Genomic DNA, 14008 nt, shown 5'->3' on the forward strand with positions numbered 1-14008 from the left:
GAAGATTACGAAGGGAAGCCATGAAAATTATGAAGGGTATTATTTCTGCCCCATGTTTGTTGTTGGTATTAACGAGTGTGGGTGCAAGCCATAACTGAACATTATTTCCTATGTCAATCTTCCAATCTCAAATCCTCCACTCATTATTTGACACGTCAATTCTAATCCCACTTACATGTTTTTTTTCCCAACGTAACACACATTCTTCAATGTGCATCAACTTTCCAAAGTCCCATCTACATCACTTCATACCCACTTTAATTTGATAACACGTTAGTGCATGTCCTTTCATTTCTCCTGCACCTTTTCTGGAAAAAAGGATAACTTTTTCATGTCATGTAGTACACCTAAAATGTCTACTATGTCAATCCAGTCCTTTGGTTGGAGCCCAAACAACAATCAACCTTATCAAGCAATGTCAGCTACACGAACCTTGGTGCTATTGCACTATGTCAAAAAAAAAAAGTCATTCCAAGTCTCACATACCTTTACAATAACTCCCAAATCCAATTCTCAAACTTCATTTTAATTTTTGGCAATCCAATTACTTTTGGTATATTTTTTGTTATAAGTTCATAACCTATTTTGAAGTCTCTTGAAGTCATGGTTTGAAGTCTCAATACCTTGAGGACAATGTATTTTTGATGGGACAATGAATGATAGAAGGAAGGATACAACAGAAGCCCAAGATAGTAGGCCCCAAAAAAACACAAACCAACATACCTTGAGGATTATGCGTGACTTTCGTGAATGTTGGACAACAACATAGCTTTCTATTTAACAAAATGTCAATGTTAATAGTTATTAGTGACATAATTTGTTAGTAGTGGTATGTTGATTCTGTTAGTAGTAGAATGTGATTCTGATTAACACAAAAACCTATATAAGCATGAAATAAAAAATAAAGAATACAAAATATCACAAATTACTATTAGTGTAATAAGGATGTCTCTTGTCCTCGAATTCAAAGTTTCTCTCTCTATCAACTTATCCCCACTCTCCATTTCACGAGTCAATGTTTCATCTCAATTGGTTAAACAAATTGAACTCCATGTTTGTGCTGCTCCAATATTGAATAGCTTTAACAGTTCAATTGCTCAAACTAGAATTGGCCGAAACAATAGAATCAAGTCATTTTTGAAGGAAAAAAAACCACTCTTGCGGAAGTAAATTTGCATTTAATTGAGTCAAATTTTGACCGAGTTGTCATAATAGTCTTATTTTTTGGTAGAGAGTTGTCATAATAGTCTGGTCAAAAGAAAAAAGAACCGAAATTATTAAAAAAGGAAAATCAAATATTCCTAATTATGTTTACCGTTTTATCTTATTGTTTCTAGACAAGATTAAAACATTTTTGCTGTATAAAAAACTCTAGATTGAAACACTTTTCTTTATAAAAAAAAAGTCGTTGGTTTAATTTAAGTCTCTTCCTTTTCCTTCACAAGCAATTTATTATTTAAAAATATAAATACAATTTATAACTATTTAGTGGAATTCATCTTTGTATAAGATTCCTGGTTGAGTCTCCTACTTTTCTTTTCGAACTCTGAAGTTGATTCCATTTGATATAAAAATGGGTATTTTCGTCCATTCACTGTCGCACTCAACATAAAGATATAAAGATATCAAAGATATCTCAATAAATGAATAGTCGATAGAAACGTTTCTTTAGCGTAGAAGAGACGGGGGGAGAGAGTAGGAAATGTTTTAAAAAAAGGCAAAGATTTATGTAACGCAAGAAGCTGAGGCTGTTCCCAAGTCTCTCTCTTTGCAACCTCCGAGGAATTTTGGTAGTATCCTCTGCAATATTTTGTCATCAGTTTCAGTTTTGTGATAAAAGTGAGTGAGAGAGAGAGAGAAGTGAGTTGTTTCGGTTTCTGTTTGTGTGTGTCAGTAAGTGCTTCTCTTTTGCCCATTTTTTTTTCTGTGGGAAGAAGAAAATGCTGGTTCGGAGGAGGGTGATGAGTTGGAGAAGGGTGGCGAAGGCCCTTCAGGCTCTGGTAGCTCATGTCTTACTTTTCTCCTTCACTATTTCCCTTGCTCTCAAGCTTGACCATGTCATTCGTCACTCATGGTGGTTAGTTTTCTCTTTCTCTTTCTCTTCACTGATCATTCACGCACTTTCTTTTTGGTTGCCCAATTTAGAAACAGTGGAAATGAATCAAAGGGTCACTGCAAAATTCTAGCTTTCTATGATTTTTGTTTCCAATTACCATATCTAGCGCCCCGGCTCGGTGCTAATTTGTTTCCCCCCTTTTGATTTTCAATGCATGCAGATGTTTCCTTTTTGTTGTTGTTGTTGTTGTTGTAATTTTGGAAAAAAAATGGGCATTCATTAAGGGGAATATGAGTTGATGTAAATCATGCGCAAGTCCTTCATGATAATCATGTCTTAAAATATCATTGCAAAGAAGATAGAGCATATTCTTCCCTATTATAGCTATATTGTAACATGTCTTTTTTGGCAGGAAGGTATTTTTTCCTCTATGGGTTTTTCATGCTGTGGTAGCACGAGGCAGGTTTTCCTTGCCCGCTCCTTCGATGCCTCATGATCGCCGAGTGAGATATGCTTCTTGGAAAATCTTCCCTGTTTTGTGGAAAATTAGAAATTTATCTTGTAGTAGGTTTTTGTGACTGAACTAAAAATAAATTGTTTATGGGCAGTGGGCTCCTTTTCATTCACTCGTAGCAACTCCTCTACTTGTTGCATTTGAGCTACTTCTTTGTATGCATCTCGGGAGCAGTTATGGTAGGCAACATTTTCTTGTGGTGCAGCCATATGGATTTTATTGAGCACTGTATCTTCACACCAAGATAAACTGTGATACTTCTTTTATAAGTTATCAATTGTAAGATGATATCAAATTAAATAGTATTTATTGTAATGTTGCAGTGATGAATTTAAGAATTGTCTTCATGCCCCTGATATTTCTTGAAATGGCGATTTTGTTTGATAATGTCAGGTAATTGTCTTGTTCCATTTATAAGCTTACCAAAATTTGTGTTCAAGTAGTTCATAAGGAGTTTGCAGATATATTATAACCCATTCATAGTCCTCCATCTTCTTTAATATTAGCTGGAACTGTCTGAAATAAAATAAAACTTGGCAACAGAATCACCACAAACATTAAACTTTATCCACTGATTTATAAAGTAACCTGCATTTTGGGGTATGATTTGAACAAATCATTTTGATTGTTGAGAAGTTTCACAACTTAAAAGCTTTTAATAACTGAACTGTATGGCTAGGCATGCTTCTGCTCAATAAATTATACAAGCTGCAATACATTCTCTTATAACAAATGGATGCTTTATTGACAACAATGCCTATTTCATAGGATGTGTAGGGCTTTGATGCCTGGAGATGATGAAAATTTGACCGACGAAGCAGTATGGGAAACTCTTCCGGTAGGATATTATTCATTAGTTGATTAATTAATTTAATCAGTGATATGATTTGTAATAGACTAAAATAAGGTCCCTCAATGAAACAAATGAAATTGGCATCTCTACTGGAATTTACTTGGCAATTTAAAATTCCCAGATTTTATGATTTTTAAGTAATATTTATTCAAATCCTTGGTGAATTTCCGAGTGTTATTATTATAGTCTATTGAGGAATGAGGAATGCTAAACAGCTACAAGATTGTGATTATCCACAATTTAAAATGCATTGATGTATATGGTACTATGGTTGTAGATCATACTCCCTTCGTCCCTAAATATAAGACTCTTTCAATTAATTCATGCTCCTTAAGAAAAGTAGTTAATTTAGTTAATCACATTAAATTTGTCAATTAATTGTACTATCATTCCAAAATTACCCTTTTTCTTATCTCTATCCACTTAATTGCTTCTCATTAATGTTTGGAGAGAGAATAATTAAGGGGATGTAGGGAAAAAAATAATTAATGCATCTTTATATTAAAAAAAGTTCTTATAAAAAGGGACAAATAAATTTTTAAAAAGAGTCTTATAATTAGGGATGGAGGGAGCACTTGATTTTTGTTGAAATGCATTAGTACTCAAAATTCAAGTCTCTTTTTTTGCTTTATGGAAAGTAAAAAAAAAAAAAGAACCTTCAAGCACTATACAATATAAAAAAAAATTGCAACTCCCCTTTTCTTTTTATTCTGTCCTTGTTTTGCACTGAATTGAAAATTATCCTTTTATGTATCAAGTGTGACTTACTGACTCCCATTTTAATGACTCATTTATTTGTTGGCAGTTGACTACCTTTTTGGCATTCACTTTGATGTCTGATGACCAACACTCAAGTTGAATAATATTTCACATTTCATTCTTATAATTTGCCGTATGTGGCATGCTTTAGGAACATGGTATGCCCTGTGTTTGTGTGTGCGTTATATGCAAAGCCACTGGCCAGGGTTTTGAGGGGTGTTTTATAATTTTTGTTATGTAAGAGTGCTATCTGGTTGAAATGGATAGCCACTGCATTATGGCTTATTGGCACTTGTACAATGCACATGCACATTCTACATTATGGCTTATGTGCATTGTAGAATGTGCACATTCTACATGCACATTCTACAATGCACATGCACATTTCTACAATGTCAATGGTTGTTTCCAGGCACTGGGAGCCTTACAACTACCAGTTGCACATCTCATCCTGGGCATCAACAGTTGTTATATTTAACCTTTTTATACATCATATAAGCTGATAACTCTAATTTATCTGTAATGTGTATGATGTTGATAATTTCCTTTCATTGAGGTGATCTTCTAATATTCATGTGACTTCTCTGCATTTCATTTCTCCTTCCTACATTACAAGTAATCATGTGCAGGGAGGAAAGGGAGGATTTATTATGAATATCTTTTGTTCTCATTTTAATAATTGATAATACCTTATTCAAGACTTGTCTACTACAAAGAGAACATTTTAAGTATTTTACTCAGTTGATTATGTAATCTTTCATTTGTTTGTATTTTCCAAAAGTTCTATACTAAATTGTGTAATTCTCTTTTCTAGCACTTCTGGGTTTCAATATCCATGGTCTTCTTTATTGCTGCCACAGTGTTCACCCTTCTAAAGATATGTGGTAAGTTTTAAATGTCTCTTGAAAACAATTGTTGATCATATAATGAGCTTCTATTCTGTATAATTTCATGGTTAACTTGGAGCTGCTTCTTACTATTGAAATATGACTTTATCATTCCCCATTTTTTTTATCTCTTTATATCTATTGTGTTTGTGATGTTGGCCACAAGGTTGTCAAACTCTCGAGTTAACTAGTAAACTCTTACATTTTTACGGTGGAGGAAACGAGTTAACTCGCTGTCATACTTTTTTATGGATGAACCCGGGTAAACTCTTTTAACTCATGTAAACTCGGGCAAACTCTTTAAACTCATGTAAATAGATTCTTGAGTTTGACAACCTTGGTTGATTAATTTTCCACAACATCTCACTATGATTTATGAAACTGACTCTTTTAAATATACAGACATTAGCTGCCTGCAATATTCTCGGGAGGTGTTCTTACATTTAAACTCAATAGTGGTTGAGCATTAAGAAATCAATCTTCCATATTCTGAAAGTCAATTATATAGTTGTGATATAAGTTGTACTCATATTTGTTAGATTTCAACTTAAAACCAATTGGCTCTAAGTGAAGTTGCCTAACAGATATATAGGCTACACCCCAAGAATTGAGATAGGCGATGTGGGACTTCCTAACCCCTCAAGTATCTAGAGTAGGTTGTGTTCTGTGAAATACTTCGATAAAATACAGATACTAATAAATACAACATCCTGGAGTCAGTGCATATATTAGAACAGTTTTTATTTACAGAACTGAAAAGAATAAATAGTCATTTACCATGTGTTTCTATCACATCTGCATGCATCTATGAAGGTGAGCTGTATTTTCTTTTTTGGTCTATTCCTCCAATAATGAGGATTGATCAAGATGGCTTAGGAAAACAAGTCGTTAAATATGTGTAACCGGATATATACTATCTTTGCCTGATTTGCTCACAGTATGGTTTTGTGCTGTTTTGTGTTACTTTGATCGCATTCCTTACAAATTTCACTGTTTGACGGTGATTGATACTCAAACTTTTTGTTACTAACTTTATTTCAATTACCTCCAGGTGATGTTGCAGCTCTAGGGTGGTGGGACTTGTTTATTAACTTCGGGTATGATCAATATCTTATGGTAGATTGTTTAGTATTTGGCCTTAATCTTGTGCCTTTTCCTTCATAGAATCCTTGTATTCTTTTGCAGCATTGCACAGTGCTTTGCGTTTCTTGTTTGTACAAAGTGGCACAATCCAACTATTCATGGAGGCTGTCATATTACAGAACCGTGTTCATCATCAAATACCATAAGATACCTAGACTTGAGGACAGGAGGCTTAGTTGTTTACACAGATGAAGATAGACAGCAAAATGGGTTCTGCAATCTGCAGGATATCGGCAGCCATATTATGAAAATTCCATTCATTGGTTTCCAAATACTTCTTTTTATGCATTTAGAGGTAGGATAATTGCTAACAAAAATGCTGTCATTATGTTCTCAGAGTTTGTAGGTTTCCTCAATTTTTTTTAATTTTCTTTCCTCTATTTTTTTTCATTTAAATTTTAGGGAACACCATCCAGTGCAAAAAATCTGCCACACTGGGTCATTATTTCCCCACTATTTTTGTTGCAAGGAGCTGGGGTTTTATTTGCAGCTTATAGATTAATAGAGAAGATAGTTCTTTTACTCTACATTGGAGATATTCCTGAAAGATACTCAGCTATAGCATCAAAATCCCGTGATTGCTTTGGGTTCTTTCGATGTGGGTCAAGGTATCAGTTTAGATGTGATTGGCTAGAAAAAGGAATTTGTCTTCAGTAGATTCTCTACTGAACTTAGAAAAACTTCTCAAGTTTCTGAACTGACATGGACTGTTTGTCATTGCCTGCACTTTCCCTCTTAACAGGTTGCTTGGTTGGTGGTCAATAGATGAAGGAAGTAGAGAGGAAGAAGCTAGACTTTTTTGTGCTGGGAGTCCTGGGTCAGTACTCCACCCTACATTATGGCTCTTTATATTGCATATCTTTAATGTCATTAGCCATTTTCCCCCATGCTTGAGAGCTTTTTAAATCCTGGAACCTGGTTATCACTTTCGTATCCTTCTCTTGGAATTCCCAAGTTGTGTAGTGCAATGATTATTTTTCTTCTTCTAAATTTAGCAAAGTTTTCTATGTCTGTTTTGAAAATAGAATTGTGGAGATCTTGTTCAATTCTGATTTTTCAGTGATGGTTGTTACTATGTCATGTTAACAATTGGAGTGTGCTTGCAATAAGACGAGCTTTGTTCTTTCTCTTTATGCTCTCAAGTGGCTCTTACAACATTAAGTATTTTCCCCTTATGTAAATGCTAATCAAACTTTTCTCTAATTATATGTGATTTGATTTACTATTTAGGTATAATACTTTCACCCCTGAGACGGTGAAGAAAATGCCTAGAACAGATCTGGTTGAGGAGGTAAAGATGTTTCCTTATATCAAAATATGTAGCTACTACATGATTTAATACGATATGGTTTCCTTATTTAAGATTACCTTAGTTAAACCAATTACTCGAGCAGGTTTAACCTTTTAAATACATTTCAATAATCACCCTTGTAACTCACAGATTTGGAGACTACAAGCTGCACTGGGTGAGCAGACACACGTTACAAAATTTAGCCAGGAGGAGTATGAAAGACTTCAAAATGTAGCATTCTCAACTTTGATTGGATTATTTTTGGCATTTTGCAACCCTTTTACTATTAAAACTAGTTTACATAATCTTGTACAAACATTCTTGTTATTAGTTTGTAGGTTATTTTGGTTCATTGTTTGTGCTTGAATGCCTGTCAAGTGTATCAGAATCTAACACTTCAAATTGAACGGTAAATCTATCAGGAGAAGATCTTATGCAGAATTTGCTTTGAGGAGCAGATCAACGTGGTCCTACTTCCCTGCAGGCATCACATTCTTTGTAGGTAAGAGCCCTTGCTTTGCTCCAGTCTGATACTTTTCTGTCATTATCCCAATTAACTTTTCTAAACTCGAGCCCCAAAGAGGGAACTCTAAGGGGCAGTTTGGTTTGAGAGAATATTTTCTTCTTTTATTTTTAATAATCACTTTATTTTCTGTTTTAAAAAGTTTGTATAACAAACAATGAAGACCGAAAATAAAAAAAATATTTTCACTGTTTCCTCTACAAGCTTTTGAATACGGGAAACAAAATAAAAATAAGGTGACATTTTTACAATTAAAGGTAATCAAGTAAGAACTGAAAACGTTTTCTGAAACCAAATGGTCCCATGTGCTATGTTTGAAGCAGGAAAATAGTGGCAGTATCACCTTTTGTTTTAGTGAGGAAATTTCCAGCACTATGCTGCTTTTGTAAAGAATCTATTCATTCAATTGCTTGCAAATATGTTATCAGGGACTTGTGTTTAAAGAAATTGGTTGTTTCTTTTTTTCCCTTTTCTTCGGACTTGCAATGTGGATATTAGCACTTGCTGCGAAAAATGTAAAAGGTGCCCTGTCTGCCGTGGATCCATTGAAGAAAGGATGCCTGTATATGATGTATAGACCGAGTTCAATGAAGATGTATAGGTATCTTACTGATCATCCAGCTTGTGATTTTAGATGAGGCAAGCACTGAGAATTATCAATTTCTCTTCTCATAGATATGATGAACATCAGAAGTTGTATAGAATTTTAAACGTGTTACTCCCCCTCCCTCCTAATTTTTCTTCCAAAGTGCATTCTTGCAATTCTGAAGGGATTGCCAATAGTTGCATTGTCTTGAATTTTGGTATCGTAAGGATTTATCTACACCAAAAACGAAAGATGGCATATTTGAGGTATGGTTTTATCTTTAATATTGTCTATTTTGACGTTGGTCTAAGCCTTATGGTTTTATCTTTAATATGGTGTTTCCATAGGTTAAGAAGAGATGTTTATAAATTAAATTTTGTCTCGACTCCTAAGGATGTTGTACCGGAACAATATCCATTCACCATTGTTGGATTTAAACGTCTATTATTTGTTTGAACCACCTATGCACAACATAAGCTACTTTTGGTTACCTACAATTGTTACTAATAAATTTTTATTCACGCACATCTATTATACTTGTAGAATGTAGACTATAATGTAGTCTGAAAGAAAAAAAAGAATAAGGTGATCGTATTTTACGGACTAAACTTAAACAAAACTCGGATAAGTATGGTTGTAGGTAGGGACATGCGCCCCTTTGGATGACCTGCCATTGGAAACATTTCTTTACACACGGAGCAAAGGAAAAAATGATACGTAAATACTAAAATAAATACGTGATAGTCAAACAGGACCTCTTGAATGTTTGTTGGGGGTTGCGTCAATCATTTCTTAGTCTAACAAAGCGTCCTTTTCTGCTAAATTTGCCCTTGTCATTGGCTTTCACTTAGAATTGTAAGGATCTGGGCCATGAATTATGACTTGCTTCTAGAACTGGACCATATGAAGATATTAGATGAAGCATTTAATTCTTTGAAGGCTGAATGTAGGTTGAGGTACAGGTAGATTATCCTTGTCTTTTTTAGTCACTATTGATGTTTATGTTTTGTTATCATATTATAAGAGTAAAATATTTATTAATTTGTTGATGATTAAATTTTATAGAAGAACTTGACTAATTGACTAATTATTTTTAGTAGGATTTGTCCTTCTAACAATATTTTTTTATCCGTTCAATTTTACTCAAATCATTGTAATGTTGGTTTACTATTGATGTATTAAGTCTATAACCTTAAGTGCTAGGTGAGAGGGGGTTAGTTCAAAGTCAAATAAGAAATCTTGTATACTTATTACACTAAAGTGACTTGAGTCAAGGACAAATAAATATACAGGGACTAGCAGGGACTTCACCCCCTCTCCCTATGCCTTTTTATCAATTGTTATTGTTATTAATTAGGCTAATTATTCTTTGTATATTATTATAAGTCGTATTTACCTATTTATATATCTAATTATTAGGATTATATTATAAACATATTTATATATAATTGTTAAAAATTTGATGACATTGGGTAAAATATATTTTTAGTTTCTATATTTTCATTCAATCTTTTTAATTCCTAAACTTTCATATCAAACAATTTAGTCCCTAAATTTTATAAAAAGTGTGTTTTTAGTCTCCCTCAAAACTTAAGTTAAAAAAGTGTAAAAATTGAGAAGCCCTAAGACTAAAATAATTTTTTTTTATAACTGTCAGTGACTAAATTGTAAGATATAAAAATTCACAGAATTAAAAATAAGATTCTAATGAAAGTATAAGAGACTAAAAACATGTTTTACCTTAATTATTATTTGTTTGATTACTATTGTCCTTATGAGACCAAAAAATATTTAAAAACTTTAAAAAAATTAGTATGAATTATTTTCTTCCTGTATCATTCGAAATAAAAATCAATTTTAGTTTTACATGTAAAATTAATAAATTAAATAATTTAATAAAAATTATTGTTTATTAAATATTTATTCGCTAGAAAATTAAAATGCAAAAAAAAAAAAATCAGTCTCTCCTTGGTTGACTACTGACTTGAGTGTAGAGTGACTTTATAGCTACCCATTTTTTTTATTTCACAATATCTAGGATTCCCTTGGAGCATTCAGAGTCACATCAACCAGAACTTAGTCCTAGACTTATGATCAATGGTTAAATTCCAACATGTCAGCCTAGTCCATGTCGGATTGAGTTATAAACTCACTCTAAACTAATTTATCGTTTTCTAATTCTACTACTTGACTGACGGATAGCAAGCAGGTCAAATCTGTTATTGTTCTTCTTATAGCTGCAACGGATGCTTCAACTGAACAGTGTCCATCACAATATTTTACTTTTTTTATCCATACACTGCTCAAATCACAGTACTCGTGGGGGCGTTACTTAGATTCTTTATAATCTTTGTATATTTTCTGCGACTATAAAGTAGATTACTCTTTTTGCTTAAACTTTTGTTTTATTACAAAATAATTTATCTACTTTTATCTTTGTCAGAGAGAAAATAGGAGTAAGTTTTTCAAGAACATCTATAGACTATGTATTCCAGGTTCAGTGCTTCAAGACGGTGAATAGTAAATCTTAAAATATTACCCAATTACACGAAGATTTGACACCAAAACAGAGTGACAACTAACAGAATTTGTTGCACCTAAGATCATACTCTAGGAATACAATAAAACATTTTAGATGAAACAGCCTTCAAAATAACATCAACATCTAATGACTCAGATACATTTCCTCCTCACCAAAGCCTAGTAATTGGTAACAACAAATTTGGAACATTTTTTAGGAGGTGGCTCTTCTCCACAGGAAGCTTTGAATGGCACTGCTTCCACTACAGACTCTGTGCCGGCAATTTTATTTTCCCCTTTATGAATCTTGTCATCGATCATAATAGCAAAGGCGTCGAAGCAATCCTCCAAGCTTCTGAATGCTTCTTCAGGATAGAGAGTGCTAATCTCAACATCACCAAGTCCATCTATGTTGAAGTTAACTTGACAACCTTTGATGAATATGTCATGAGTGAAAGATGCCACAATGCTTCGTGGTATGCAATTTTCTGCACATGAACAGATCAAAAGTAATACTCGTGCACGTTTGTTTAAACTTTTCCAAGGGACTTTGCATCATCCCAAGGTATAAGACGCAAAAGACACCATCGAAAAGAGTGAAAATTGGTTGCAACGTGTAAACAAACATACCCTCATGCAGTGTGAGTGAGGAATGCTTTTAATGAGTACACATATCCTGCATTAGTACTTGAGATTATAATTGTAGATCATTTTAAGTCTTGACTTTACAAATTAATCTTTTAGTTAATGATATTTTGTAAAATCAAACTTTTGTAAAGTTGGAGACTAAAGTAATTAATAGGGACTAAAATAGGGGTATGTTCCCTCTTTATAAACATAAATCATTAAATATGGACAAAGTTTTGAGACACAAAAAAGGAGGAATTGGTGAATGATTGAACCTGCAGCTACTGCTAGAAGATCATCTTCTGAAATGGTCACTCTGGGGATTGTACGACCAATTTTCTTTTCCCACAAAGAAGCAAGCTCGTTGACGCTGTAACAATTGTTAGATGGTCGAAAATGAACATTTTTGTTCACTGTCCTTACATCATCAATAACTTTCATTGTGAACTTTCCAATATCAATGCCATCAACAAAGTAAGCTGCACACATGAAAAAAAAATTGTCACGGTTTATTGTTTAGTGATAGTTGATTTCATGAATAGGTCAATTTGTTCAATACATGTATGGAATAGTGGTTGTTTTTGTTTACTTATACCTTTGACATTGCCATGACCATATATCTGCAATTGATCCAAAGGTGGAGGAAGCTGTGAGGGGTGGCAATTGTCATGGTAAGGCCAAGAAGCAATGGAATTGCAACATATATTGGTGAATGGAACCCCAGATTCCTCAACCACACGCCTAACCAATCGCTTCTCCTTGTACATTGTTAGGCCTGGCTCCACAGGATCTGCTTTGTCCACATCGTGCCCAAACTCTGAAGGCAAAAACCTCTGCAACATTACATTATAACACGTAAGAAATTCTACACTTAACATTGAATATCATTTGATGAATAGTAATGATTTATTAGTGAAGTGACTTTGTTCTGTTTGGATGCCGTTGAACATAATATTTGGTAGGGTCTCTCCATTTGAAAACCACCGTTCATCAATACCACTATTCACTACGCCAATTTGTACTCTTCAGTGGGATAAACCACACAGTAAATGGACTTTTTTTTTAAATATAAAGTTTATATACATAACTCTTGCATCATAAAAAAATGTACGCAATTCTTGCTACATGAACGGTTTTTGTCATTCATTTGTTTCGATAGTTACAATATAATAAAGAAAAAACATTCACGTACAAAATGAAACGTATATTTGTGTCAGTGCACGAACTAACTGTTTTTATTTTTTTAAAATGTAAAAAAAAGAAGAGGAATTTGCCATTTAATAAATTAGTAAATTAGAAAAGAGTAAAATAATACCTTAATAGTCTTAACAGATTTCATGGCCTCCACCAGTATAAGCTGATCCAGCAAGCTCTTAGCCCCAATAGCAGAAATGACAATGTCTATTTCATACTCTTTCAAAATCTTTTCCACGAAATCCTTGTTATTTATCACACCCTGCCACAAAATACAACACAACAGATTAGTATCTATGAAAAGAAATGAAACTTACCTCATTCTTCTAAACATATTATTATTTCTAACAAAGTTACCAAACTAATATTTACCGATAAAAAAATATATATATTATATAATATGGATGATCACTCACGTGAATGACAATGGCACCTTTGTCTTGGAAGGTTTTAACAATGGCATCCTTGGAAGGGACAAGAGGTCCTGGCCGAACAAGCAAACAAGTGGGGTGTTCTGAGGTGAGGCTTGCCTCAGCCACAAACTTGCCTATGAAACCTGTTGCTCCGATGATGAGAACACGATCCTTGGTGGTGGTGGGAATGGCTGGTGGTGAAGTTACCATGCTTTTTGGATGGGAATATTGAAAGAGTTATGTTATGATGATGACAATTTGGGCATGCAATACCAAAAGGGTGCTTGGTGGTTTATATAGGACAAATGGACGTTACTAGAGCTAGAAAAAGCAATAGTTACGTTACGTGTAGTGTAATGTAGTAGTGCTCTAAATGTTTTTCATCTACTCTTCAACACACATGACCCTTTAACTTCATACTGAAAATTTATGTGGCAGTTCCGCATAAGGTTGTCATATCAAATTTTACAAGTGCCCGGGTTTTACTTTTATATCACTACTACTTATATTAAAGGTTTATATAAATATATACCCAAAGATATGAACTTAATAGTGAGACTTCGACTCGCCCTTACTATATGCCTTCTTTGACTGATAGATAGTTGCATCATTCGTCCACAAATGATGTGGAAACTACACAAA

The 14008-nt window shown here is 33.7% G+C and overlaps 2 protein-coding genes across 4 annotated transcripts; one reads left to right on the plus strand and one right to left on the minus strand.

The window, feature by feature from the left end:
- Positions 1 to 1654: 1654 nt before the first annotated feature.
- On the plus strand, positions 1655 to 9069 carry LOC114401163. 2 transcript variants are annotated; one of them, XM_028363589.1, is made up of 14 exons: positions 1655 to 2077; positions 2469 to 2559; positions 2665 to 2749; positions 2894 to 2963; positions 3339 to 3408; positions 4997 to 5066; positions 6121 to 6166; positions 6255 to 6507; positions 6615 to 6820; positions 6955 to 7029; positions 7443 to 7503; positions 7654 to 7734; positions 7926 to 8005; positions 8525 to 9069. In XM_028363589.1, the coding sequence occupies exons 1-14, from the start codon at positions 1941 to 1943 to the stop codon at positions 8601 to 8603; spliced, it is 1404 nt and encodes a 467-aa protein (XP_028219390.1). In that variant the 5' UTR covers positions 1655 to 1940; the 3' UTR covers positions 8604 to 9069. The 2 variants fall into 2 exon arrangements, with proteins under 2 accessions (XP_028219390.1, XP_028219391.1); XM_028363590.1 differs by having other exon boundaries at positions 1941 to 2077; positions 8455 to 8566.
- A 2032-nt stretch (positions 9070 to 11101) lies between these two features.
- LOC114402606 (leucoanthocyanidin reductase-like) lies at positions 11102 to 13699 on the minus strand. Of its 2 annotated transcripts, XM_028365253.1 has the most exons (6): positions 13370 to 13699; positions 13075 to 13215; positions 12355 to 12592; positions 12035 to 12238; positions 11763 to 11808; positions 11485 to 11620 (listed from the first exon to the last, which is right to left on the minus strand). In XM_028365253.1, the coding sequence occupies exons 1-5, from the start codon at positions 13574 to 13576 to the stop codon at positions 11765 to 11767; spliced, it is 834 nt and encodes a 277-aa protein (XP_028221054.1). In that variant the 5' UTR covers positions 13577 to 13699; the 3' UTR covers positions 11485 to 11620; positions 11763 to 11764. The 2 variants fall into 2 exon arrangements, with proteins under 2 accessions (XP_028221053.1, XP_028221054.1); XM_028365252.1 differs by lacking the exon at positions 11763 to 11808 and having other exon boundaries at positions 11102 to 11620; positions 13370 to 13669.
- Positions 13700 to 14008: the final 309 nt, after the last annotated feature.

Source organism: Glycine soja, chromosome 20 (genome assembly GCF_004193775.1).
Source record: "Glycine soja cultivar W05 chromosome 20, ASM419377v2, whole genome shotgun sequence".
Lineage (NCBI taxonomy): Eukaryota > Viridiplantae > Streptophyta > Magnoliopsida > Fabales > Fabaceae > Glycine > Glycine soja.

Bases quoted from the DNA above. Each gene is read 5' to 3' on its own strand.
- LOC114401163 (XM_028363589.1), top strand. From the start codon at position 1,941: ATGCTGGTTCGGAGGAGGGTGATGAGTTGGAGAAGGGTGGCGAAGGCC. The intron at 2,964-3,338 runs GTAATTGTCTTG...CCTATTTCATAG, and splicing joins ATTTTGTTTGATAATGTCAG to GATGTGTAGGGCTTTGATGC. The intron at 6,508-6,614 runs GTAGGATAATTG...TTTAAATTTTAG, and splicing joins TTCTTTTTATGCATTTAGAG to GGAACACCATCCAGTGCAAA.
- LOC114402606 (XM_028365252.1), bottom strand. From the start codon at position 13,576: ATGGTAACTTCACCACCAGCCATTCCCACCACCACCAAGGATCGTGTT. The intron at 13,216-13,369 runs GTGAGTGATCAT...ATTTTGTGGCAG, and splicing joins AAGGTGCCATTGTCATTCAC to GGTGTGATAAATAACAAGGA. The intron at 12,593-13,074 runs GTATTATTTTAC...GTAATGTTGCAG, and splicing joins AATCTGTTAAGACTATTAAG to AGGTTTTTGCCTTCAGAGTT.